We start from the raw sequence: 25433 nt of genomic DNA, 5'->3' as shown, positions 1-25433 counted from the left end.
TTTATATTCCAGAGATACAAGCAACCATTGATATTAGAGCTGATTACTTCAACTGGATTCAAAATCAGGTGAAATTTGAAAACAGACCCTTTTTGTGAAAAGGGGTTTGATGATCCGTCGTGGTAGACTGGTTATGAAGCGTTAGAGCGCGTTTCTATTGATTGTCGTAAAATCAAAAACAAAGCGATTACCATGGGCAATCAGAAGGGAGGCACATACCTTGACCAGCCAATTGGAACTCAAAGTCAAAACAAGCAAACTACCCAAAAGCGCGGGAAAACGCGGGTGACCAAGTCGTGATTGGTGTAAATTTTGCATCTGATTGGTTGAGAGAGTGGCGTAAGCTTTCTGGACCAATCAGTGCAGAGTATAGCAAAACTAGTTCAATCGCGGATTACTTACGACACTCAATTGAAAAAGTGCAGTATGCATTGCTGTGATTGATTGTTTTTCATGGCTAGTCACAGTATATACTCAAGTGCATATTTTAAAACTGAGGTAATCCATAAAAGTACATTTCCTTCACTTACTGAACACTAAAACGTCTATTTAGTAAATTCATAATCTTCACTTTGTTGGAGCGTTTTGGGCAAAGTCAATAAGTAGTTAGCGTTCCTACACAGATTGCAAAAGAACTATTTGATATCATCTTTACTGGATAAACCAGCGCATACAGCTCCCATTGCTCAACACACTCACACACAAAAATGATAAATATGCTTCACCTGCTTCTGCTTTTGTTTAGACTGTGACTAACCCTCAAGAATTTTGGCGCCACCTTTATGATGGGGTAGGCCTTGATTTTCCAAACTTGAAATCCGAGTTTGCTCAAAACTTTAGAGGAGAAGCGTGCTCCAGAAACCATATGATCTCTTTCTCTTTCCTAAAAGATTTATGTTAATGTTACTATCATGATGTACTGCGTTCTGAGATTCCAATTGGTCAACAACCATTCGAAAACTGTCTTCGAATGAACTAAAAGTTTTTAGGGGATGTCGCTAACACAACACCGAAACTTGACCGCGGACCAAAGCGGTGTAGCTCCTAATTATTCAAAGAGATTGTTAATATATTAGACATAGAGAAGTGAAACTACTTGACCTGCATGGGTAAAGGCTGATAGTTTCTAAAGAAACTGTTTGGGGCTGCGTCGGTGGGGGTAACGAAATAATTTGGATATGTCAACAAAGTGGAAATGGTAAATTGTTCACCGTAACGATTACAAAAGCTGACGTTTCGAGCGTTAGCCCTTCGTCGGAGCGAATAGAGGAATTGTGGGTTGTGTGTGCTTTTAAAGGCAGAAAATGGAGCTACGGATAAAGGTTGCTAACACGGTGGTGTATGTAGCCGAAGTTTTGGCACATTTGAAGATGATTTTCTTAAAGTTAGGCTACCATGTGGAATGTCAGAAACTTAGTCAGCGACATGAGTTGACATATCGATCTTGACGGTTCAGTCAACAATCATTTGGTTTCTTGGAGCGTTCTTCTTTTTTGATGTCGTTCACCTGGTAGCTTGAGGTAGTGTCTTCATAAGCTTTGCAAATCATTCTCCCAATTAACATAACGAGATTGAAATGAATAGTCTATGGTATGACGAACTGATTCACTATTGTTACATCTCTTCTAGCAAAGATTTTCTTTCTGTCAGTTTCCATTTGTATTTGATGCGGAAGCTAAGACTACGCTGCTTCAAACAGATGCTGTCATGCAGATGCAAGTAGGTTAAGAAGTAACCATTTTAGACTTAGTGGTACAACAAATACACCTCAATATTCCGCCATTATTTTATTCTTTAGTGTTTTTGGGTCTAGTTTTCCAAACTTCGTACGGCCTAATTTGAGCATCGTACCGATCGCAAAAGGCGCCTGCGAAAGACGAAAACAACGCAAACGAAACCAAGTCTCTTGGGCTTAAAAGTTCGAAGCTGAAAAATTCATGTCTAAAAGTGGGAAAGAAATCAAAGTTTGAATCGTTCATTATGGCCATTTTGTAGCTCCGCTTTCCGTCCGTATTTTCCCCCTTTTCTATGCAACACTGTGGCGTATGTGGCGTGTTCCATTGCCTTAACATGGTAAAATGGCGTAATAATGGAATAAGAAACGTACCTTTATGCAGACTCAATCTCTCACGTGAATTCAGTATAATATTCAGGAACTTTTCATTCCCACTATTTTATCACAGTCTTCGCTGGTGTTCTTTTTGTGTATCAGCCGGGCGCAAACCATGCACCTGGAGCGTCAGTCACTAAATCAATCATTCTGTTCATACACTGAGCATCTTTCTAAGGATTCGCGCCGATGCCAGCATGCGGATCTTTTGAATCTCTGTCATAGTCACTTTCTCTGATACTTTCTTGATGTTTTCTACCATACCCTTCTTCACTCTACCAAGCGCACCAACAACCCCAGGGATCACTACAGTTTTCATATGCCACATTCTCTGTATTTCTAGTTCTAGGTCCTTGTACTTGCATTTTTTTTTCAGTTTCCTTCAGTGCAATGTTTCTATCTGATGGAACAGTCATATCAATCGGTTTGCAGGTGGAATTCACTGAATCTTTGACAATGATATCTAGTCTGTTCGCTGTTATAGTTCTATCAGTATTGACAGGCATGTCCCACATGACTATGATGTTGTTATCTTTGTTGTGCATCACGGCCTCTGGCACGTGTTTGTACCATTTGTCTGTAATCTCTATGTCATGATCTTTACAGATGTTCCAATGGAGATATGTTGCAGCATTATTGTGCTTGGAGATGTACTCTGTTTTGGCTAATACCTCACATCCAGATACAATATGGTCCACTGTCTCTTCATGTTGCGAACACATTCTGTATTTGCTCACCACTTGCTGGCCACATATTACTTTCTGGTAGTTTCTGGTGTTTATTGCCTGGTCTTGAGCTGCTACAAGTAGTCCCTCTGTTTCTCCTTTCAGATTACTTGACAACCATTTGTTGGTGGTGACTTTGTCAACATGAGGCTTCTCAAGGATCTTTGGATACTGGCCATGCAATGCTTTGTTTTTCCACTTTTCTTTATTATTATTATTGTTATTGTTTTTTTATTTATTTATTTTTTATTTGTTTTGGTTGAAAGAGTCAGCTGTATCATCTTTTTGCAATAATTGTAGAGCGCTGTGGAAGAAGTAAATCGTCGCAATGTGAGGATGCTGATGCAACAGCTGCCTATTGATCCAGTGAACCCAATACTTGTGATTGTAGTGAAAAGGGACAGCATCGTCAGTGACACTCTAGCACAGATCATGAAATGTGGTCCTTATGACTTGAAGAAACCTCTCAAGGTATGGTGCGGTACTGTACAACTAACTTTGTTGTTGGATAATGTTATTTAGCAGGTTTATTGCTATTCCAAAGGGCTGAGAGAACATTCTGTGGCGTTCATCCTCCCCTCGAACAACTGAGGCCCGTTTTTTTGTTTTTGTTTGTTTCTTTGCTTGTTTTTTCGGACGCGGGGCAAATGAATTTTCAATGCTTTATGGCTCCGCCCCGTAGGTTGTGGGATTTTTCGATCATCTTAAACCATAGAATGTTTAGGAGTAATTTTTCATTACTTTGTCTAACCAACTTGATTTAAAATTTAAAATTCAAAATTAACTTTCTGCAAACTCTTAGTTTATTCTCGAGTTACGTGCACGTGCATAGCTTACCGAAGCGAATGAGGCGGAGATCGTTTGTTTCCTCACCTCCACCTCTAAAACTGAAGCATTTGGCGGGCTCTTACAACAATGGATGTAATCGTAAAACCGCTAGAGTTGTTTTCGCAAGGAAGTCATGAAAAAACGATGAAGAGTACCTTTGCATTTTCCCAGCGCTCAGTTACTAAAACGAAGCGTTATAGTCAACGGCGCAATAATAGCATTGGAGTGAAAAAAAAAAAAAAAAAAAAAACATCCAGAGATTCGGGTCGGGTCGCGTAATGAACGCAACTCGACCCAAATCTCCCTCGTTTTCACACAGCTACCGGCATCTCGCCGTTTACCATTTCACTCCGTTTTACTAACTGGACGCCTTGGCCAGGGTAACATCGCTCCACCGTTTTGGTTTTTTGGCAGGTCGTGTTTCATGGTGAAGAGGGTGTTGATGCTGGTGGTGTAAGAAAGGTGAGGCGTCCTAGCACTTTTATGAACAAACACTATCCTCAAATGTTTGGTACATCATGGTTATTGTAAGTAGACACTAGAATGTTTGGTACATAATGATCATTGTAAGTGGACACTAGAACAGAGTTATAAGTGAAAGGTGACCTTTTTAGAGGAACTTGCTTCGCTAGGTTATGTTTCAAACCTCATTTGTCTGACGATAACACGAATACTGAAGTGGCAGGTGTTGATCGATGCACCTTGAGATCACTGTGTTGTAGAACAATATCAAAATGATTTATTAAATTGAGTTAAAGTCCTGGTTGGGTGTTGAATATCCGGTTGTCTGCCTAAAGGAGTTTAACAACAACAAGAGAAAAACGTTTCAAAGCTTCTGGGGCCGCTTGGAAAAATGTAAAAATACAGAGTGTCTATGAGGTTCAAACGGGGATCAGTGAAAGTGTTCGTTGCAGTGGCTTCCACTTTAGTATTATTACAGTATTGTAGTGTTTTTATTGTAGTGTTTTTCTAGAATTTGTCTATCTCATAGTCAAATTCCGCTTTGTTTAGGAATTTTTCTTGCTGCTTTTGACGGAGATCTTGGACCCCAAATATGGCATGTTTACCTACATTGAAGAGTCTCAGACCATTTGGTTTAGTGATTTGGTATGTTTCTTACAGAAACTCTTTACTAAGGAATGTTGGTGACCCAATGTTATCTTTGAATTCAGACCCGCATGGCGTCACCTCTTTTAGGGAGGGGAGGAGAGGGTGGGGGCGCTTGATGATGATTCTTAATTAATTATTCTTGCAGTCAAAAGAGAGTGATAGAGTCGACAGTTTGTGACTACCATATCGCTCTGTATTGCTCTTGTTAACGCTAAAGTAATGTTCCAGTGGTATTGTTGCTAAGACTTGTTAACCAAGAGTTTGCTAGGTGGTACACTACTGATTCTCCCGCTCATTCAAATCATATAGTTTACTGATTGCTTCACTATGTTGTTGTAGTCATTTGAAGAGAGTCCAATGTTTCTGTTGATTGGTGTCATCTGTGGACTGGCCATCTATAACTCTACTATCATCGACCTCAGATTTCCTCCCGTGTTGTATAAGAAACTTTTAGGCAGGTAAGAATAGCGCTGTGCTCGGTTCATTGAAGGCACTGTGTGTTGTCATTGTCATTTAAACCCTGTAACTCCCAGAAGTGATTAACAAGTAACTTCTTGCGATATCAATACATTCTACAGCAAACAAAAAATGAGATTACTACTCTAACTCATCAGGTAGACTTGAAGTTGTTATCATGATCTCACACCAAATTCTCGTAACAAATTTACAAGGAAATGCGTAGTAGCTCGAGTCGATAATCAACATTCAGATCATGGGAGTTAGGTAAAGGGTTAAGCGATCATAAGAATGCAGTAGTTTCGACACATCTAGCATGTTCAGATCTTACGCTGCGGTACCAGTGATGTAGGCTCCGCGGGGGATTTATTGAATACGATCGCAAAGGGGTGGGTTTGGGGGGCAAGGCTTATCATTCATTTTCACCTCTCTAAGTTCATGCTCGCGATCCTTCTCAATCGCTTTCTGCAATCTTTCTCAGTAGATTATAGGGAAAAAAAACAAACAAAAATCAACCTCGACAAAGAAACAAAGTGGTTGTAGAGGCTGCGTTTATAAAAAGAATTTTTGCACACAATCTAAAACCTTTTGGCTGTGCTTTTTATACCAAACTCTTAAAGTTTCAAAAGAATTATTTCAGCCTTTGTTGAAACGTTTTGCGGAACACTATTACTGTCTGATAGAGGTCTTTATCATGGTAAAAATTTCGAAGTCTAATTTTAAACAACAACAAACATATGAAACATATGAGTGAACTGCGGTTATGAGACGTATATGAGCACGATCCTTCGCAGTAAAGCACTATTTGAGCAATAGTGAAAATCAGACCTGAAAAAAATTTCAAGCCTGTACGGGATTCGAACCACTGACCTCTGCGATACTAGTGCAGCGCTCTACCAATTGAGCTAACAAGCCAACTGGGAGCAGGCCATCAAATTAATTCGACATAAACCCGTAGATGATAAATCAAACAACAACAAACATATGAAACATATGAGTGAACTGCGGTTATGAGACGTATATGAGCACGATCCTTCGCAGTAAAGCACTATTTGAGCAATAGTGAAAATCAGACCTGAAAAAAATTTCAGGCCTGTACGGGATTCGAACCACTGACCTCTGCGATACTAGTGCAGCGCTCTACCAATTGAGCTAACAAGCCAACTGGGAGCAGGCCATCAAATTAATTCGACATAAACCCGTAGATGATAAATCAAACAACAACAAACATATGAAACATATGAGTGAACTGCGGTTATGAGACGTATATGAGCACGATCCTTCGCAGTAAAGCACTATTTGAGCAATAGTGAAAATCAGACCTGAAAAAAATTTCAGGCCTGTACGGGATTCGAACCACTGACCTCTGCGATACTAGTGCAGCGCTCTACCAATTGAGCTAACAAGCCAACTGGGAGCAGGCCATCAAATTAATTCGACATAAACCCGTAGATGATAAATCAAACAACAACAAACATATGAAACATATGAGTGAACTGCGGTTATGAGACGTATATGAGCACGATCCTTCGCAGTAAAGCACTATTTGAGCAATAGTGAAAATCAGACCTGAAAAAAATTTCAGGCCTGTACGGGATTCGAACCACTGACCTCTGCGATACTAGTGCAGCGCTCTACCAATTGAGCTAACAAGCCAACTGGGAGCAGGCCATCAAATTAATTCGACATAAACCCGTAGATGATAAATCAAACAACAAACATATGAAACATATGAGTGAACTGCGGTTATGAGACGTATATGAGCACGATCCTTCGCAGTAAAGCACTATTTGAGCAATAGTGAAAATCAGACCTGAAAAAAATTTCAGGCCTGTACGGGATTCGAACCACTGACCTCTGCGATACTAGTGCAGCGCTCTACCAATTGAGCTAACAAGCCAACTGGGAGCAGGCCATCAAATTAATTCGACATAAATCCGTAGATGATAAATCAAACAACAACAAACATATGAAACATATGAGTGAACTGCGGTTATGAGACGTATATGAGCATCCCGTACAGGCCTGAAATTTTTTTCAGGTCTGATTTTCACTATTGATCAGCAGGGATTTGCTAAAGCAAAGGCATAGAAAAAACCAGGAAAGATTTATTACTCGACGTTTCGGGGTCATCGTGACTCCATTATCAAGAGACTAGTTTAAAAACATGCAAATAAGGAAAGGTACAAGAATAGCATAAATTAGACTGAACGGCTTAAACAAACACCTTGGCGCGGATGGAATCCGTTTGCACGTTCAGTGTTGGCTTACGCATGCGAATATACAACATTTCATTAACAAGGCAATCAAATTTGCCGTTACATTTCGTGATGACGTTGAATTGCTCGATCAAGCGTTCAGGCATTTCACTATTGTGCTGGAGGTGGTAGTGTTTGTAGATAGGGAAATCATCTTCTATCTACAAACACTACCACCTCCAGCACAATAGTGAAATGCCTGAACGCTTGATCGAGCAATTCAACGTCATCACGAAATGTAACGGCAAATTTGATTGCCTTGTTAATGAAATGTTGTATATTCGCATGCGTAAGCCAACACTGAACGTGCAAACGGATTCCATCCGCGCCAAGGTGTTTGTTTAAGCCGTTCAGTCTAATTTATGCTATTCTTGTACCTTTCCTTATTTGCATGTTTTTAAACTAGTCTCTTGATAATGAAGTCACGATGACCCCGAAACGTCGAGTAATAAATCTTTCCTGGTTTTTTCTACGATTTTCACTATTGCTCAAATAGTGCTTTACTGCGAAGGATCGTGCTCATATACGTCTCATAACCGCAGTTCACTCATATGTTTCATATGTTTGTTGTTGTTTGATTTATCATCTACGGGTTTATGTCGAATTAATTTGATGGCCTGCTCCCAGTTGGCTTGTTAGCTCAATTGGTAGAGCGCTGCACTAGTATCGCAGAGGTCAGTGGTTCGAATCCCGTACAGGCCTGAAATTTTTTTCAGGTCTGATTTTCACTATTGCTCAAATAGTGCTTTACTGCGAAGGATCGTGCTCATATAAGTCTAATTTTGTTTCTTCCTGTTGCAACAGGTGGACACAATTACGCTCTGTTTAACTTCCAACGCCTTTTTAATTGTTCTTAGCCCTTTCATGAAGAAACACTTCAAACACTTGTTAAACATGCTTCTAGTAGCACAGTGTAAGGCCATGCCCAATCAAGGGCCCAGAAAGATTGCTTTGTAGTCAGTCAGTCTTTCCATGCATGTGTTTTAGAATGCTTATCGTATTCATAAAAACTTTGGCATAAATTTTTACAGCCGAGGTTAAACCTATCTTTTATTTAGCAAATGGTAAAAACCACAGCGTACACTATTGAGTTGTGGATGTTAGCGGGAGGTTAGTAAGCACGAAAGAAGTGTAAGAGTCACGCGAGGCGATGGCCGAGAGCGACTCCAGCTTCTTGAGTGCTTAACAAACCTCCCAAGTGCATCCATAACTCAATAGTGTGCGTTGTGGTGTTTGCCATTTGGTTTATAACATAACGTTGATACATTGTAGCGAAAGAGTTCCCTATTATTTAAAAAATCTTCCGTGACCAGAAAAAACAAGCGCGCGAAAACTAGTCTTCGCATTTGCTCACGGCAGCCGCGTATGCCCATGGGCAAATGGTGGATACTGGGTTGACCAATCAGAACGCGCTTTACTTTGATTATGTTACAATTTCCTTTTTGACTTTCACACATTTCTTTGTGTATAAATTCTGAGGTAGTGGTGCAATTATTTGTCTTGACAACTTCCCCACAGTGGTTGAGTTTTGTAGACCTCTGTTGTGTGTTACATAACCAGAAAAAAATTACACTTTTTCTTTCCTCTTTCCTCTCAGGAAACCGACTCTTGATGACTTCAGAGGTTATAAACCTGCAGTTGCCAAGTAATTACATTACCTTGTAGGCTAAAGTAAATTTCCACAAAGATGTACCCCGAGGGGTAAAGGTATTAAAACATCGAGCAGCAGCGCTCATACGCTCAGCCACTATTATCAGCCGAAGCCAATGGACAGAAATATGCACATATGAAAATTGAAGAATATTGGGTTTCCTTTCGTGATAATGAACAGAAGTATGAACATATGAAAATTTGAGAATATTGGGTTTCCTTTCGTGATAATATTCAGCTTAAACAGAAAACCTTCAAATTTTTTTCCCGGCAGCTAGAAATTTCAGTTATCTCAAACCATTAGAATTTTCTCAGGCGAAATACGAAAATTCGGAAACCCGGCGAATAGAAAATAGGCAAACTTTTCATGCCACTGAGTTGTTTTTACATCGATGCAGCGATTACACACAATGCAGTGCGTTAAAACTATATCGTGTTGATGTGTTATGCTGTAGCTAGCGCACGTGTGCTGAATGCAAAGGTTCCTTTTTTTTTCGTCAGCCAAATACTAGTGTCAGTGTGCGCATTCTGTTTCTCATGTGATTACTTAAGTTGTGAGCAGTAACGATAAAGATTTTCACGACTGATTGACAGGAATCTTGAGTATTTGTTGGAGTACGATGAAGCAGATGGCGACCTGGCGGAAACGGTTGGACTCAATTTTCAGGCAAGTTGATTTAGTTTGGGTTGCGTGTTGGGGATGCTGTTTCTCCTTACCCCATTCTTAACAAGTTTGTTCGACTTCTTCTATTTCCCTAAATGTTTTTACAAGTGTCAGTTACGTAACACTCTATCATCCCTTTAGCGATTACCCTAACTCATTCACAAGGTGAACCCTAACAATGGCGGCTTTTTCGTTCGACGTTTCCCACGGAGTTTACTTGTTTTCACTTTGAGCCGTTCTCATTGGCTAATGACGACTTAAAAGATATATATTAAAAATACGTTTTTTTGACCAGCCAACCGCGCGACAGGAAGTGGAGCATAATGAGCTGCTTTTTTAATTTTTATGCTCAGGTTGTACGCGAGAAGTACGGAACATTAGAATACATAGATTTGATTCCAGACGGAGGAAACACTCCAGTCAATCTCGAAAACAGGTATAAAATGATGACTAGACCGCCAACCCTATGAGTAAATAGCATCTAATTTCTACTGACAATATCCCTCCTGAATTAAGGTCACCAAAGTAAAGGAAATGATCACCAATTAAAGAAGCTCTTGATTATAAAACAAATTATCGTTTTCAGCTCTTTAGGAAATGTATATATAGAACAGTTTGGAGAATATGCATACTAACGTTAAATTGTAAGAAGAGATTTGGAGAAACATTTGACTGCAAAGTTCAACGCCAGAATACATGGACATTTTTAAAAACTTGAAAACTGTTCGCAAGGATTTAAGGTTAATGCATTGTGTTACATGAGAAAAAGATCATCCTTCCCTTTCGATACCCATCCCATTTTCCCATCATGGTGTATCATGCACTTTTATTAAACAGTTAATGTAATTTGGTTCAATGTTACGAATTGTAGTCTGTCAAATTGTCTTTTCTTGTTATTGCAAGATATGCTGCATGGTGTCATGTTTGTTTTTCTTTTTTTTTTTTTCTGACGCGGCCAGTGCACATGTTTAGCATCATTTGATTTGGTTTGTTTCTTTTTCCTCTGTCCAGAGAGCAGTATGTGGATGTGTATATCGATTACTATTTGAACAAGTCTGTCGAGAAACAGTTCGAGGCTTTTTGTACAGGATTTCACCGGGTGTGTGGTGGAAAAGTCATGGTGAGTGCAAATTGCTGCTCTGTTAAGACCATTTTTTCCCGCATATTTAAGCAATAGGCTACACTCACTCTCGGATTTCCGGCGCAATAACCCACGCGGGATGCTGGGAACACGAGAAAAGTTTGTAAATCACAAGTGGGAGGTGAGTATTCTCCCCACATCCCAAGTGGGTAATTACGAAGTAGAAAGTGCGTTCTGTTGCTTTTATGAAATAAACCTCAGTTTTCAACCAATCAAAATACTCGTAATATCTCAGTTATTTTATAATAACAAAGCGCGTGTTAGAAATCATCTGGCTCAGTGTGGATATTGATTTAGTTTAGCATGACATACAGGAAAGGCTTTTTTGTGTCACTTTTTTGACAAATTTCTGATCGTTATAGGAGTTTTTTCATCCGGAGGAGCTCATGCAGATGGTGGTGGGATGTCAAGATTATGACTTCAGAGAACTCGAAAAGGTGAGAAAACATACCTAAAAGAAAAGGGGTTGAAGTGTAGTTCAAAGGACACGGGGAAGTTTTTTTAAAGTTAGATGAAAACCTTTGTGACAATGCATTCAATTCAATCTTTTCCACTCCACTCACAGCGTTTCGCCGAGTGGCGTGTTCCCCTCGCCCCACGAATTACTGTAAGGGTGTATGTGTTTACTGCGGGTTATGCATGTATTCGGCCCCATTTCTGGATCACCCGAGCTAATCCTTTGTGTATTTCATTTCCTTTTTTTTTTCTTTTCTTTTCAGGTAGCGGTGTACAAGGGAGAGTATTACAGGGACCACTCTGTCATAAGAAATTTCTGGGGAGTTTTCTTTGACTTTCCATTCAAAATGAAGAAAAAGTTCCTAGGTAAGTTTGTGTATCAGGGAGACTTAGCTGTCAGATTACATAAAGACACGGTACGGGATTGGTTTCCGTTCTTTTACAAGATTGACCAATAAATTTAGTCTCTGAAAGAGACGGTAACAAGAAAGTAAAGAAGAGAGTGACCAATTTGATGAGCAGATATACAGGGACGTGGTGATTGTTTTAGATTTTCTTGTGTACTCCAATCTGTCCCCATCATATAAGCAATATATCACTAAGCTGAGACTGAAGAGAAATATATATATATATATATATATAACTAACTGCAGACAGTACTGTTTCGGCCTTCTGGGCCTCATCAGTGCAGTGCTAATGCTAGGATGGGGGGGAACCGAGACGGTCACCCCAAACGACCCAACCTTTGTGGTATCGTCTAAGCCATGCCAGAGTGCTCAAACTAGAGTAAACAAACTTTTGAGTTTAGCGGGCCTTTCAGCGAAATATGGCCCGCTGAATTGAGCATCATAGAGCACGTTCTCACTATGAGTTACAATAAAGAGAAAAAGTGTTTTAAAACGTCTATTTGAATTTTATCCTTCAGCTTTCCTAACCGGAAGTGACAGAGTACCAATTTTAGGAATGAAATCCATGAAGGTATAACTAGCCTCGTAATAATTCCATGATTGCTTTGCTAGGGATCGTGGAGTTCATTACTATCAAGGCCATCAGAAAATAGCTTGAAAGTGTGATATGCTGAAATACTTAAACGAAGTCTGCTGACCAAGTAGAATTGAGCTCAGCAATCACAATGCTTGAGATAATTGATATCACTTTACTCTCATAGGACCCTTTTAGAAGACTAACTTCACGAGTTTTAGAGTCAAACAAAGTTAGTGATCCTAAGTCTGGAATCCTCGTTATGCGTTTTTTTAAACAGATTATAATTCAGCCCGTTGCTGGAGGAAAACATGGAGATCACCTTCCTGTGGCTCACACGTGCTTCAATCTGCTGGATTTACCGAGATACCCAACAAGACAAATGATGTCAACAAAACTGAGCCAAGCAGTAGAGTACTCAACCGGCTTTGGGCTTGCGTAAAAAAATACATCAGTCATTTTTATGCTAAGTGGACTTATTCCCGGCTTTCTGGAGGCATTAGTTTGTGTTAAAAACTAGTTATTGGTTAAGAGAGTGAGATAAAAAGCTTCTGCGATGATCCAAATAACAGCGACATGACAAACTAACCGAGGATGTGGCCACGCCCTTACTGTTATCAGTCCTGCTTCGTTGGTAAGGACAAAATGCGAGAGTGCCTTCCCAAACAAAGGATTTGCGATTTGTTGTGAGGCAATGGAAAACACGCACGCTGTACGTTTGTCAAAGGTACAAATTGCACTGGTCCGAAAGGTGTTCCCCAAAAACCTGCAGGGTCAAAAGCTCTCTGACGTAAAATACCAAATGACGAGTATCATGGACTTGTAAGACTTGTTTGTGGTTCTCAGCGCTTTTTAGTTTGCAGTTGTTTGAAGTCAACTGCTGACTGTGTTCTTTTTGCTGAAGTCAAGAAGTGATTTTTTTCCATAAACCAAGATTTGGCAGCGTTATGAAACAATTCAGCGCAATGCTCTTAGAATTTGAATTCTAAAAGCCTTTTTCTATTGGAAGTGTACTGCTTTAGACCCGTGATAGCACATTTTAAGGCTGGGAAACACAGGGCGAAAGTTCGTTCGAACGAGTTTCTATGACAAAACCGCTTCGAGTGCGTCTTAAACAATTATTGCGGCTCATTTTATTGCTAGAAACGTGGCTTGAATTCAAACCAGGATTGAATTTTGCGATTTATTCCGGGACCACTTTCTGTTGCCAAGACGAGGAATTAATTCGCTTAATTCTCCTTGTTCCACGAAGCGAAATCAAATGTGTTGGCGATTTGTCCCTGAAGCGTCGTGTGGCAATGAATTATTGCCGTCCACCGTATCCCAGCTTTAAGAAAGGATGTAAGATTTGTTAATCGAAGTACAGTTTTTGGTTTATAAAACTTTTGAAATAAATACATGTACGATTTTTAAAATTTCGAAACCGGGTATTCGCCCTTTTATCTTTTTGTTTTTCAAATTCAAGACTGAAGACAGAAGTTACACAATTTTGGTATAAAGCGCTCGGAAAATTGCTTGACTCGGTCATCCTGAACACCACTTCGAGACGAATGAGAGACGATATTAGTTCCTCCGTAAAAAAATTTCGTAGCAAAGTATGCAAAAACTAAGATGTTTCCATGAAGGAAGTCCACTTTCTGACCCGACATGTAGCTGACCACTTTTTAGAAGAGAAACAACGCCTTCAAGTGACACCAATTGTAGAAAAAGAATAGTAACTAATATGAAATGTTGGGCTTCTGTTAAAAACACATTGCGTGGGTCCCTTGATACATCTATGTAATCCTCTGAGGGTGACTAATAACACCACGTGAGGTAGGAAGTTTTGGGACAAAGAAAAACAATCTGCTCGTCGAAGCTTGGTTATGGTGACTTAAGAACATTTTCTGAATTTATAACAGAGAGCTACATAGCTACCTGCAGATTGGCTGAGACAGGGTATTTATCATTAATTTTGGCAATTGCCAATTGAAGTTTATTGGTTATTATCAGTGCTACTCTTGTAATGTCTTCAACTTCTTAAAACTAGCAGTCTTTAATTTTCCGGGGAAATATGCGATTACGTATACTTAGTAGAATAAGTTATAAGGAGATGTTAGATGAGCCATTGTTCTGTACTGAGCCGGAAACCCTGCTTATTACATCATCCGCCTTTTGTTGTTGCGGTTGTTTTCACAAAATAACGTCAGCATTACGTGTTCGCTCCAAAAAAGCAGATGAGTTAATTCAAACATAAAAAAGATGTTAAGAATGAAATAGTGACAGCGCACCTACTCGTCAGTACGATCTCTGATACAAATTGCACTGGCGATTTAACAGTTTTTTAAATAAATCTGTTCTTCCCCCCCCCCCCCCCCCCCAATTAAGGATGTACTCACACTATATCACCAGCGATGTTCCTAAACTATGTATTCTTAATAACACCAAAAGCCCTACTCTTTTCAATCACGCTCAACAGTCCTTCACTCTTTCAATCCCCTCTTTCCTAACTATTCATGCGCCTATTTTTCTCATTACAAACAGTACAAAGCCGCTAGTCTGCGAGCAGGCCTTCGTTATCAGTGCAGCTGCAAAACGCACGTTTCTCCGCCCGCGGGAGGATTTGAGACGAGTAGGGGTCTGGCACTAATGATTATCAGCACCAGATCTCTTGCAGACCTCTCATTGCTCAATGCTTCATACTTGAAGGCTTGTTCCCAAGCGCTGATAATGAGGACCTGCCCACAAGCCATGGAGCTTCGAAATAAGTGATATATTGATAGAAAAACTCACTAATAACGTCACTTTTTCCTGAAAGTGACGTGACGTCTGGACATGTGTTTACAAGACTAACCAGTCCCAGGAGCCCATTACCCTGCCAGTCCTTAAGAATGGATCTGGGATAACACTCGACATAGTGCATATACATATTATCCCGTAACGTTCCAATTCCCGATGTTTTTTTAACCAAAAATACTGTAAATAATAGCGATATAAGAGGAAATGAGTGAACTATTTATCAGAGAAGCAGTCTTTAAGTGAGAGATACGTGTCAGCCTTTTCAATTCAGTTTGTTTCTTTTGTAGTTGCTATTTGAATGCATGCAATCCAAGGTATTTTTAATATTACAGTATAAGCATTTTTCGTTTGTTTAGTTCCCCTTCTCCCCATAGGGACTCACTCAATTCCAGCCATTGTTTCAGTCCCTGCGTCTCGTCACGTCAAATGACGTTTCATGATGTTTAACATAACGGACATAAGATGCCCGTCTTAGGCGACACAGGTGGTTTTGTGATATTTGCTTTTGCAAGTATCGCATTCAACATTGCAACACCACACAAACCTGCAGCGGCATTTATCTTCCTTAACCACCTGAACTGTTTGATATTTCAATTTACAAGCGTTACAGAGGGAGTGACACTTCTTTACGGTGGTGCCTCCATCACTGCGACATATTCTTCCCAACATTCCTGGGGAGCCCAGCGTTTTGTTAGGTACGCAGTAATCTGGCGAAGGATCGAGGTAAACCAGCTTTTTCTCTCTCTTTTTCGCTGACAATTTGTTTTTGCCTCGCTCTTGAAGCTTGCTATTTGCGTACCACACTCGCAAAGCATTTTTATATTTTAATTTCAACTTTTCCCCAATGACTTCAAAGGCCTCCATTTGCCTCCAACAAATCTTTGCGGTACAACTTCCTGAAAGTCCATTGCATTTGCACACTTTCTTTCGACTCAAGCGAACAACCTAACATAGGGAAAAGTTGGTACATGTTCAAGAAATAAAACTACATTTAAACACTTGAATCATTATGAGAATTAATTGGATTAAAGATTGCTTTCGAGTGAAACCTAAATATCTGCTGCAAGGACTGCAAGGGTCAATCATGTTCATGCTACAAAATAGTTCAACACCTGACGAGAAAAATTCCACATTAAATTTCACGTGAGAAACCGATATCGCACGAATCTTGAAGCGATACTGAGAGAACAGCTGCGATACAATCGAGGACAACTGTTCGACGTGACTTGGCCTTGTTCGCACGGTGCGGTAGCGAAAAGAAAGCAACAGCGCTTTAAAAACAAGTTATTATCTGAATGCACATGGTAATGAACTGCAATTAGAGGCAATTCCAAACGTTTGAGAATTTGCCAACGTCAAATGCAGAGTTTTCGATCATTTACAAGCGGCTGCTGATTGCATATTGGGCGGCTATGCCCGGACACGAGAACGCTTTCATGAAACCCCTGCACATGTATAACACGTAACTAAGAACACTCGTAAAACCTTTCGGCAACAGCAACAAGAACAACAACAGAAAAGTGATTGAGGGCCAGGGTTTCAAGATATCTAGTGACAGTCCAGCAGATGGGAGTCGTTCAGTAAAATTAACCAAAGCTCTGAGAAGAGAGACTGTGCAGCGAGCTTCACCCCTAATATCAGTATACATGTTTTCAAAACTTGTCTCTACACATTACCTATGGTGCCGATAAGCCGAGAATCTGTTAAGCAGACAAAAGCTTCTTAGTTAGTGGTGATTTTTCTTAATTCTCGTGACCTTAATGTGTGGTTCAGGGGTGATATTGTCAGGAGATTTAGAAGCTGGTTACGTTCAGGATTCAAAGAGTTAAGAAACCTGACATAAGCAAAGCAGGTGACGTTACCTTTCTTCCGACTTCAGAGTTGTGAAAATGAAAAGCCTTCCGAGCATTGTTTCCGTTCCTATAGACGCTCATAAATCTCCTGGCCTCCTTCTCTCCAAACTTGACGTTGTCACCACAACCGCTCCATTGAAATTCTTCGTTGCCATCGTTTTCTGTTTTCAGCTCGCACCCACATCCGGGTATTCTGCTACGTTGGCACTGTTGGGCGACCTCATTTATAACAGCAGCTGTACTGATGGCGATTATGAACCCAAACTCCCGTGTCGCTGTAATGAAATGGCAAAGATAAATACCCCTTACTAACCTCTACTTTTTCGCTCGAATGTTTGACCCGCGTTTTTGAGATGGACTAGCATTAGGCTTGAGTAGAGACTTGTATGACCCGCGTGATTCGCGCTTAGGCCTTACAACCGCGCGGAATAAAAAAGGTTCAGACCTTTAACTCACTGTACGGAGCGAGTAAACGAGGTTAGTTAGATTATTTCTCTGGGTTCAAATAGAGGGGGAAGATATCAATTCAAACAAAATTTTGAATTTAGTGGGCTGTGGAGTGAAATACGGCCCGTTAGTTGACTACTCGTAGCGCACGTACTTACAGCACTGAGGAATATAGTAATGGGGAATGAATGTTGTTTTGAATCCCACGACGACAGGAAGTTGTTACTAGAGAGCCAGAAACTTAATTTGCTTTGTCATCATGATAGCGAGGCGTAGAAGGATGTCCTAGTTTATAAAGATAAATAGTCAGGAAGCATTCGCTAGTTATTCCTGTTTTTTCGTTTTGGCTGGTTGTTGTTGTTGCTGTTCTATTGTTTTATTTTGTAAGTTTTTCTTTCGTCGTTGCGGTTGACAGTTTCGTCCTTTTTGCGTCATTCAGTTGTCGTGTATTAATTGTGTGTTTATGTGTTCGTTTTCTTTGTAAATTGATGTTGTTGTTTACATAGTGCCTGCTTTAATCACCTAAGAAGAATCATGGGTAAATTTAAAGCTTCTTTTACACTACACTCTTTCAAGCCTTTGCTCCCCTCTTATATTCTTTTGAACCCCCAGCAGGCCTTCATTACTAGTGCTTTGGTACGGTGACGCTTCTACGCCCGCGGGAAAGTATAAGTCCTTTAGCAAAGCGTACCGGCGAGAGGTCTGCAAAGTGCCAGAGTTAGTGCCAGACCCCGACAAACCTTTCCCGGACTCGTCCTAAATCTTTCCGCCGGCGGAGAAACGCGCATCTTAAGGAGTGCCTGCTCGCGGGCTATTGATGTTTTCACGTGGGTATATCTATATACATATATATATATATATTCTTTTTTTAATGACACTTTTTGGACTAACTGCTTTCTTCTCGAAATTCACCACTAAGCATTTTCATAGCGAGGCTTGGGGGTGAAATTGACTTTTGTGGCGTAAGCCTACCGTCACGGAATACACTTACCATAAGGAATGGTTGGTTTGACAAAACTGGGCAACTCCTTTATCATGTATCTGTTATCAATGGTACAATTCCAAATATCGTTCTTGAATAATTTTCGACATTCTTCCATGGCACGATATCCCCCTGCTTTAATGATGCTTGTAAGATTCGGATAGGTCTAAAAGAGAATTCAAATAATGAAGCGAAAACTGAAATGAAATGAACTGCCGAAACATGACCGGTGAGTCGTTGTGACCAATTTTTGATTATCTTCTCTTTCCATTATGGTCAACGGTCTAGTGCAAAAGAATTGCGGTTGCATCTTCTAATCTCTACATTCATTCTTCCTCCTTACGTTTCGCTCCAAGACAACCACAAAATTTTCGTCCCGTCACCAAGATCATTCAACAAGATCCTTTTCTAAAAATAGCTCGGTAAACTCGAAAACACCAACCCTGCTTACGACAAAAGTCTTGGTTGCATTGTTAACGCCTCTTAAGATCTAATTTTGGTCGATTCAGTAAAATAGCATTAACTGATACAAAGCTGGATTAGTCGGCCCTTTTAACTTTGTTGTGGTTTTGAAAGATCTATTATCTCTTCCGTACAATTACCCATTTATCACTAAACTGAAATCAGTGGTTAAGAAACATTAACGGTTTAACCAAGGCGGATTTAATTTCTATTTAGCAGCTTGAGATACTTTTGGACCCCCGTATCTTTAAGCACACCATATTTCCGCTCAAATAAAAAAAAGAAAAAAGAAAACAAAAACAAAGAAAAAAAAAGGGACCTAAGACCCCGTGTGGGGATGTAAAAACAAATTAAGCGTCAAAGCTGTGAAAACTAAGATTAAACAAGCTGCCTTAATTAAATCTCTGTGATATCTTAAATCTGGCCAATACTACATTGTGACGTAGATAAATGTAACCGAATTAAAAAAAACTCTAACAAATCGCGGATGAGCTTAATGATTTAGCTTCCTATTGATTTGGCTTGAAGATACGCCGAGCTCGGAAGAGAAAGTTGCCAGAAGAAATTATCTTTACTGACTAAGCAACACCTTTGATGTGTTTTGTCAATTTAGTTGGCCGACGAGCAGCCCCTGATAAAAAGGTAACACTAGTTCAGGAACAGTTGAAACCATTTTGGTGGAATACTCTAGAACAAAACTCAAAAGATAAAATAATCTTTTTTGAAGTGCTTATCCATCATCTCCAAAGGCGGGGAATACTAATTTGAGGACCCCATCTAATAATTCGACAGGAGTTTTGACGGTTTTATATAACAAGGAGAAAAACATCTCAGTAGTGAGGAAAAACATGAAGAACATGTTGTGTGTTGCGTAACCAATAGAAATGATATGACGACTGCTTGCTTATCTGCTTGGATGATTTTTTGGGACCGCTTTGTATTTTGGTCAGTTTTATGCAAGGTTATATTAAACTAGCACTTGATTAGACCGCCAGTCAGTAAACATATGTTCAGTCCCCCATCATATTAGGGTTGCTCATTAGCGCTGTCTAAAATCATATAGTCACGAGGAAAGTAGTCCCAGAAAAGTAATAATGAAGAAAGTTATTTATTCTGATAAGTTCAACTTAATGAAAAAAGATATCGGATTAACTTGAGTTCAATCTAGAAACATCTGACAATGACACCCGGCCGTTTGATGTAACAAAAAATATCATTTATTTGGGGGAAGGAAGTTAATTTAATAAAAGAAAAAAATCCGTGATTTCGAGGGAAAAAATATACCAAAATGTGAAAAATTTCTGAAGCAAAGCACACACCTTTTCTTGGAGAAAATTCAACTCCACTATGTTTTTTTTGCCTCTGTGAAAAAAAAGACAGGAGAAAAAATCAAAGGCTGCAACATAACGATCATTAGCTATAGATTCAAGAGGGTAACTGGGGGGTGGAGGCATAATTTTTATATTTCAATTTAAAAATCAAATTTTGTAATTGGATTTGGTTTAGCTGTTAAGTGTTGGAACGGATCTTAGGTCAGCGTTAGATGGTTTTAGAGTGTTTATGATGATTTGCACGCCTCCTGTGTGTCATTAATGCCAGGATTATTATATTTTTGCTCATGCAGATGACAAGTTATTCTCTTTCGGAAATGATGTACCGGGTAGGGAGCGCTAAAATTAAGAGGAATGGGACAAATTTCAGCAATTCAGCTTCCAAAAACACGTACGTGTCAACAAATTTTTAAATCTAATTTACAACTTTAAATCCTGTTTGTGGACGGGGGTTTCGTCATATTAATGTAGTTCTTTTAGCTGAGATAACAAAACAAACTGTGAGCTTGACAGAGAAAACAACATGTGTCGTCAAAACTAGCTGAGCTGTAACTCTATAGGACTAATAGTGTAGGATATAAAGCTTAGGACATACGTGTCGGGCAAAAAAAGCTTCCACGAGAAACTCTTCTCTCGTATAAATTTATCAAAACAGATGGCTGGTTATTCTTTTTTTTGTTTTTCAACCATTCATTTCTTTGCCTTATTAGTTCACCGATAAAAAATGTGAAGCAGGGAATTTCCCTCGAACGTCTTTGATTTAGTAGGCAAGATATCTTTCCTAGTAGAAATTTACCCATCATATTAGGTGAGAAAAGGCTGATAGTTTCTAAAGAAACTGTTTGGGGCTGCTTCGGTGGGGGTAACGAAATAATTTGGATATATCAACAAAGTTGAAATGGTAAATTGGCCACCGTTACGATTACAAAAGCTGACGTTTCGAGCGTTAGCCCTTCCTTGGAGCGAATGTTTTTTTAGGTGAGACATTGCAAGCCAGCCAATAAAATTTATCTCCTTCACTGCAAGCTCTGGATAGGCTAACAAACTTGTGCCTTGGTTCTCAGCTTAGGAAAAGCAAATTGTAAGAAAAAAGTTCTGAGGCGAAGGTCACGTACTTGTTTAGTGCATAATACTCGGATTATAATGTTTTCTCCTGTGGCAACAATTTGAAGCTACTGGCTGCCTTAAAAGAGACTACAATCAACAGAACATAAGAGAGGGACGAGTGCGTTTTAAAGTTCGCTTACCTTGAGCCGTATTCAATCTCCGCGCTGACTACTATCGCAGCCAGGATCACCGAACACAGTCCTAGCAGTTTCGAAGCCATTAGCCCTGTTTATAAGACTCGCGCAGCACTTGAAGATTTGGGGTCATGGATAAATGCCTTCGTTGTTTTCACGTACCAAAGCTTTAAAGGGATAAAAAGAATTAATCCGTTATTGAATAACTACGTAGTTTCCGGTGACTACCAGAATAATCAGTGTTGTATTGCCCCCGTATTTGTAACACAAGAGAGTTTTCTCACCCGATCAGGATTCACTATCATTAAGGCATAAAGTAGGCTTCTCTGAAATATCATTGAGAGGTTTATTTTTCTGTTAGACCTATTGTTTAAAGTATTTGGATTATCGAATGTATGAAAGGACTCTGAAGATTACTTAACCTTGGGTCCTCATTCAAGTCCACCCAAAACCAATTAATTTGAAAATACCCACCCACTTGAGAGGAGAGAGTTTCTTCAATGAACGCGGTGGGGAAGAGATCGTGCTACGCATGCTCATTGGAATCAGTCTTTTGGAAAATACTTATATTTTACGTGTTACATTTCACTTGGGATCTCGTATTTTCCTGCTTAGAATAGATGAATAAGAAGTTAGTATAATTTGGTTTCTTCTTCATCATAATCAATCGAAGTGATTTTACTCAAACGAACTTACAGTAGCTGAGGATTAATTTGAAATCTATCAGCTCGAGATGGAACAGCACATATGTTACACGCTTTCCAGTCTCTTGTGTAAGAATGTCGGAAATGACCAAATTTGGATGAAATCACTCTGAAATTGAGCCCCGAAGTAAAATTTCCTTGTAAACTTATTCGACGGTTCTTTTTAGAACCTCATTAGCGATGGGCATTCCACTGCATTTGAATAATCGCTAAGTGGTAGGTTGAGTCTCAGCAAAATCTTTCAGTAGCTTCCAGGGTCGCTATTCATCAGTAATTACGTACGTGTACTTCTGGTTTACCGCGTTGCAAGAGTACTCTAATCCGGATCTTTAGTTCAACCAATCTCAGCGCGCTATGTTCTATCTTTTTATTCCGCATTTGTAAAAAACGTGACCACTTTCACTTCTTCTCTACATGTGAACATGACAAACAATATTGTGACGTTAAAGAGTACTTGCAAATCCGTGCAAAAAGTTCCTGTTACCCAAAACTAGAGAGACTTCCGGTAGATGATTAAAATTTGGCAGCTAAAACCATCAAACACTCGGAGAAAAAATCTTGCAAGTGCTTCCTTGCTTCATGGCAAGGCGTCAAGAATCAGGATTGCAAATAATCTACACTGAAGATTTGTCGAGACGGTAATGGAAATGTAACTTTCCAGGTCTGGTATGACTAATTGTACCTTAATATGGCGCCCTTTTTCAATATCTCTTTGTCCTTTTTTTCATTTTCCTTTTTTTATTCCTATGGTGCTAATTTCCTTTTTGTGTGAACGAAACATTTTTCGTTCAATATCTTTTGGTGAGGTAAAAATATCTGGCGCCTTTGAATAGTTGCAATTTGCAAGAGATCAAATGAAAATTCTGTGGAAGCAATAATCGGTGGGTACATTAAAAGCGTTCACTAAACTTAATCAAACAGAGAGTCCTTTACTCTGAGGGGCATTAAAAATTCGTTAAAGTGCTGTAATTTGAGGAATTAAGTTACTGTACCTATCTTGAGTGGCGTAAAAAGTATTGTTCCTCAGTAAAGTAAAGATATATACTGTACATTTGGTAGATAAGTAGTGAACAGTTCATCGTTACGCAAAATGGTTTTTTTTTGTCATTTTTTGTAGTTTTTTTTTTAAAACAAAATTTAATAATGGAAAAGAGTCATGCTACAGGACACGGCTTGGATTTGAACGGCAGATGATGACGTAATCTATGTGACTTTTGATAATCAGTACAACTTCTGTTTTCTTTCTGTCATCCATTTACATTTTTAGACAAATAATAACCGGCTTAAACTGAAATAAATCAAAAAATATCCAAATTATTTTAATCTTGTTGCACGCACGTGATTCGTGAGTGATTTGAAAAGTACTAGAAAACGCCATCTACTTTGAAAATGGAATGGATCTGAAATTGTCTACTCTTTTTTTTTTAATAAAGCCAAAGTGATCTACAGAGTTATGTTTTCCTCTGCACGGTGGTTGGATCAACGCAGATTGGCAGTCACGAACTTCCCTGCAAAAGGATTACCTTGGCTAAAACTTAACGTCCATAAGTCATGATTCAAGTAAGCCCAAAGAGATATAGTACAGTCTTAGTTAACATGTTTTTTGTCAGTGAACCTGGTGGGAGAAAACTGTTTTTTCTCAGATTTTGTACGATTACCTTATGACAATAAAAGTGTATATTGGAAGTCTCTCCGGCTTGGTTTGTGTTTGACTAAGGTGTTCACTATAGATTTTTAAAGGATTAATATTTCGGTGCTGTTAATTGTCACGAGAACAGAATTGAGCACCGCGGAGGGTCTGTTTTAATCTGGCCAAAATTAAGATATCTTTTTACATGCATAGCGCAAATGGAAAATCTAACGTGATTTCAAGTTCAACTTTGCAAGCTAAATATAGTTCCCTCCCTTGAAAATTATTGAAAGTGAAAGAATGAATGAATGAAATAATCACTGCAGTTGCAAAAATAGATACTATCTACTAGCTCTCGACATTCCACTTGCCAAACCAGCTCCCTACTCAGAGCCCATGAAGGAGCAATCCAGCGGTGCGTTGACCTTTTCACGAAGAACAAACAGAGTTGTCTATCCGCATGTCTTACTTGCGTCACGTCTAAAGGTCGAAGTCAATTTTATCCGCACGTGTTTGAACTTGTCTGAGAAAGCCAGCCAGGGCCGGGTTGAAATCATTGTTACATAGCTTTGGTTGAGAGTACTCCTCCCTCATAGGGAGCAAGATTTGTTTTGGTGCTTTTCGCCCCAAGGGAGGGGAGGGGTACTCCTTATAATCAGCTATGGGGATACTCCAAGTAACGACTTCACTGGTTGATGAATAGAGAATGACATGAAAAACCCATGAAACATTCCCCCTCGCTATAGCTTCCGGATTTGCCGCTAAGCACATGCAGAGATAAATAAGTTACGCTTAAGAGATCATTATAACCTTAGAAACAGTCTAGAAATCGTAACACTAACGATCGTGTATAACACCATGCTTTCATTCAACGTAACAATTTACGAAGCAGTAATGAGGTGTGAGCTTATTTGCCTTTTACGTGAATCATAGAGAGGGAGATTCGTCGACTGAGGACTTTTTTACTACAGTTTGTGGACCCACAAATTTCACAACTATGAAAAAGCTATCACTTCCAATGATCAAAACCACAGGTCAGAACCTTTTGCATAGCACGTGTATCCCTAACATAGTAATTGGGTGCGCGGTGAAAGACAGACAAGGTTTTCCTCTAACATTAGATAACCTTCTCAACCCCCCCCCCTCTCCCTCTCTCACACACAGAAATGCAACGCTATGACCGAACGTTCAAAGATAAGGGTGCTCTATTCAAAGTCCGACATAATCCTCAAGTGAATTTTGCCACGTTTTAAGGGGAAGAAAAAAAAAATTTGAACAAATACCAAATAGTGACACTGCATGACCTACGTGCTGAATAACATGTACAAACCTTTTGCAAAACGAAATTTCCCAGCACAAGTCAGCTGTTGTTTGCTTTGAAATAGCAGTAATACTCGCCTCTTCGGTGTAAAAAAAACACCTTTGAATATCTTTTGCGAATTACAGTGATCTTCACGATGCCTCGCCTGCGACGGAATCTCTCGAGATATTTTCTCCTGCTGCTTTTATACTGAACAACTTAGGTACAGCTTAAGTCAGCACAATGATTTTGAATAATTTGTCTTATCTTGCGCATACGGAAACGAACCAGAATCGCCCTCAGCTTAATTAAAGCGAGTGTGCCGC

General features: G+C 39.5%; 2 protein-coding genes across 6 annotated transcripts in view; one reads left to right on the top strand and one right to left on the bottom strand.

The window, feature by feature from the left end:
• Window positions 1–13802, top strand: part of LOC111325228 (putative E3 ubiquitin-protein ligase HERC4) — a 35739-nt gene extending 21937 nt beyond the window's left edge. The window contains exons 17-31 of one of the 4 annotated variants that reach the window (XM_088747798.1): window positions 1–68; window positions 746–790; window positions 1630–1719; window positions 3136–3306; window positions 4078–4125; window positions 4675–4770; window positions 5113–5231; window positions 9085–9132; window positions 9732–9804; window positions 10155–10237; window positions 10813–10921; window positions 11305–11379; window positions 11662–11764; window positions 12324–12376; window positions 12660–13802. The exon at window positions 1–68 is cut by the window's left edge and continues 40 nt beyond it. In XM_088747798.1, coding sequence (XP_088603924.1) covers window positions 1–68; window positions 746–790; window positions 1630–1719; window positions 3136–3306; window positions 4078–4125; window positions 4675–4770; window positions 5113–5231; window positions 9085–9132; window positions 9732–9804; window positions 10155–10237; window positions 10813–10921; window positions 11305–11379; window positions 11662–11764; window positions 12324–12376; window positions 12660–12821 — 1343 coding nt within the window. In that variant the 3' untranslated portion in view covers window positions 12822–13802. The remainder of the gene's footprint in view (window positions 69–745; window positions 791–1629; window positions 1720–3135; window positions 3307–4077; window positions 4126–4674; window positions 4771–5112; window positions 5232–9084; window positions 9133–9731; window positions 9805–10154; window positions 10238–10812; window positions 10922–11304; window positions 11380–11661; window positions 11765–12323; window positions 12377–12659) is intronic. The other 3 variants (XM_088747799.1, XM_088747800.1, XM_088747801.1) reach the window with 3 other exon arrangements.
• Window positions 13803–15388: 1586 nt separating this feature from the next.
• LOC111324691 (protein Wnt-8b) lies at window positions 15389–25279 on the bottom strand. Of its 2 annotated transcripts, none has more exons than XM_022928304.2 (6): window positions 25138–25279; window positions 21480–21640; window positions 20221–20263; window positions 18449–18605; window positions 17020–17285; window positions 15389–16102 (listed from the first exon to the last, which is right to left on the bottom strand). In XM_022928304.2, exons 2-6 carry the CDS (start codon window positions 21557–21559, stop codon window positions 15629–15631), a joined length of 1020 nt encoding a protein of 339 aa, XP_022784039.2. In that variant the 5' UTR covers window positions 21560–21640; window positions 25138–25279; the 3' UTR covers window positions 15389–15628. The 2 variants fall into 2 exon arrangements, with proteins under 2 accessions (XP_022784039.2, XP_088603929.1); XM_088747803.1 differs by lacking the exon at window positions 25138–25279 and adding an exon at window positions 22170–22192.
• Window positions 25280–25433: the final 154 nt, after the last annotated feature.

This window comes from Stylophora pistillata, chromosome 2 (assembly GCF_964205215.1).
Source record: "Stylophora pistillata chromosome 2, jaStyPist1.2, whole genome shotgun sequence".
Taxonomy (NCBI): Eukaryota; Metazoa; Cnidaria; class Anthozoa; order Scleractinia; family Pocilloporidae; genus Stylophora; species Stylophora pistillata.
The sequence above is the reverse complement of the archived record's forward strand: the minus strand, read 5'-3'. Positions and strand labels throughout refer to the sequence as shown.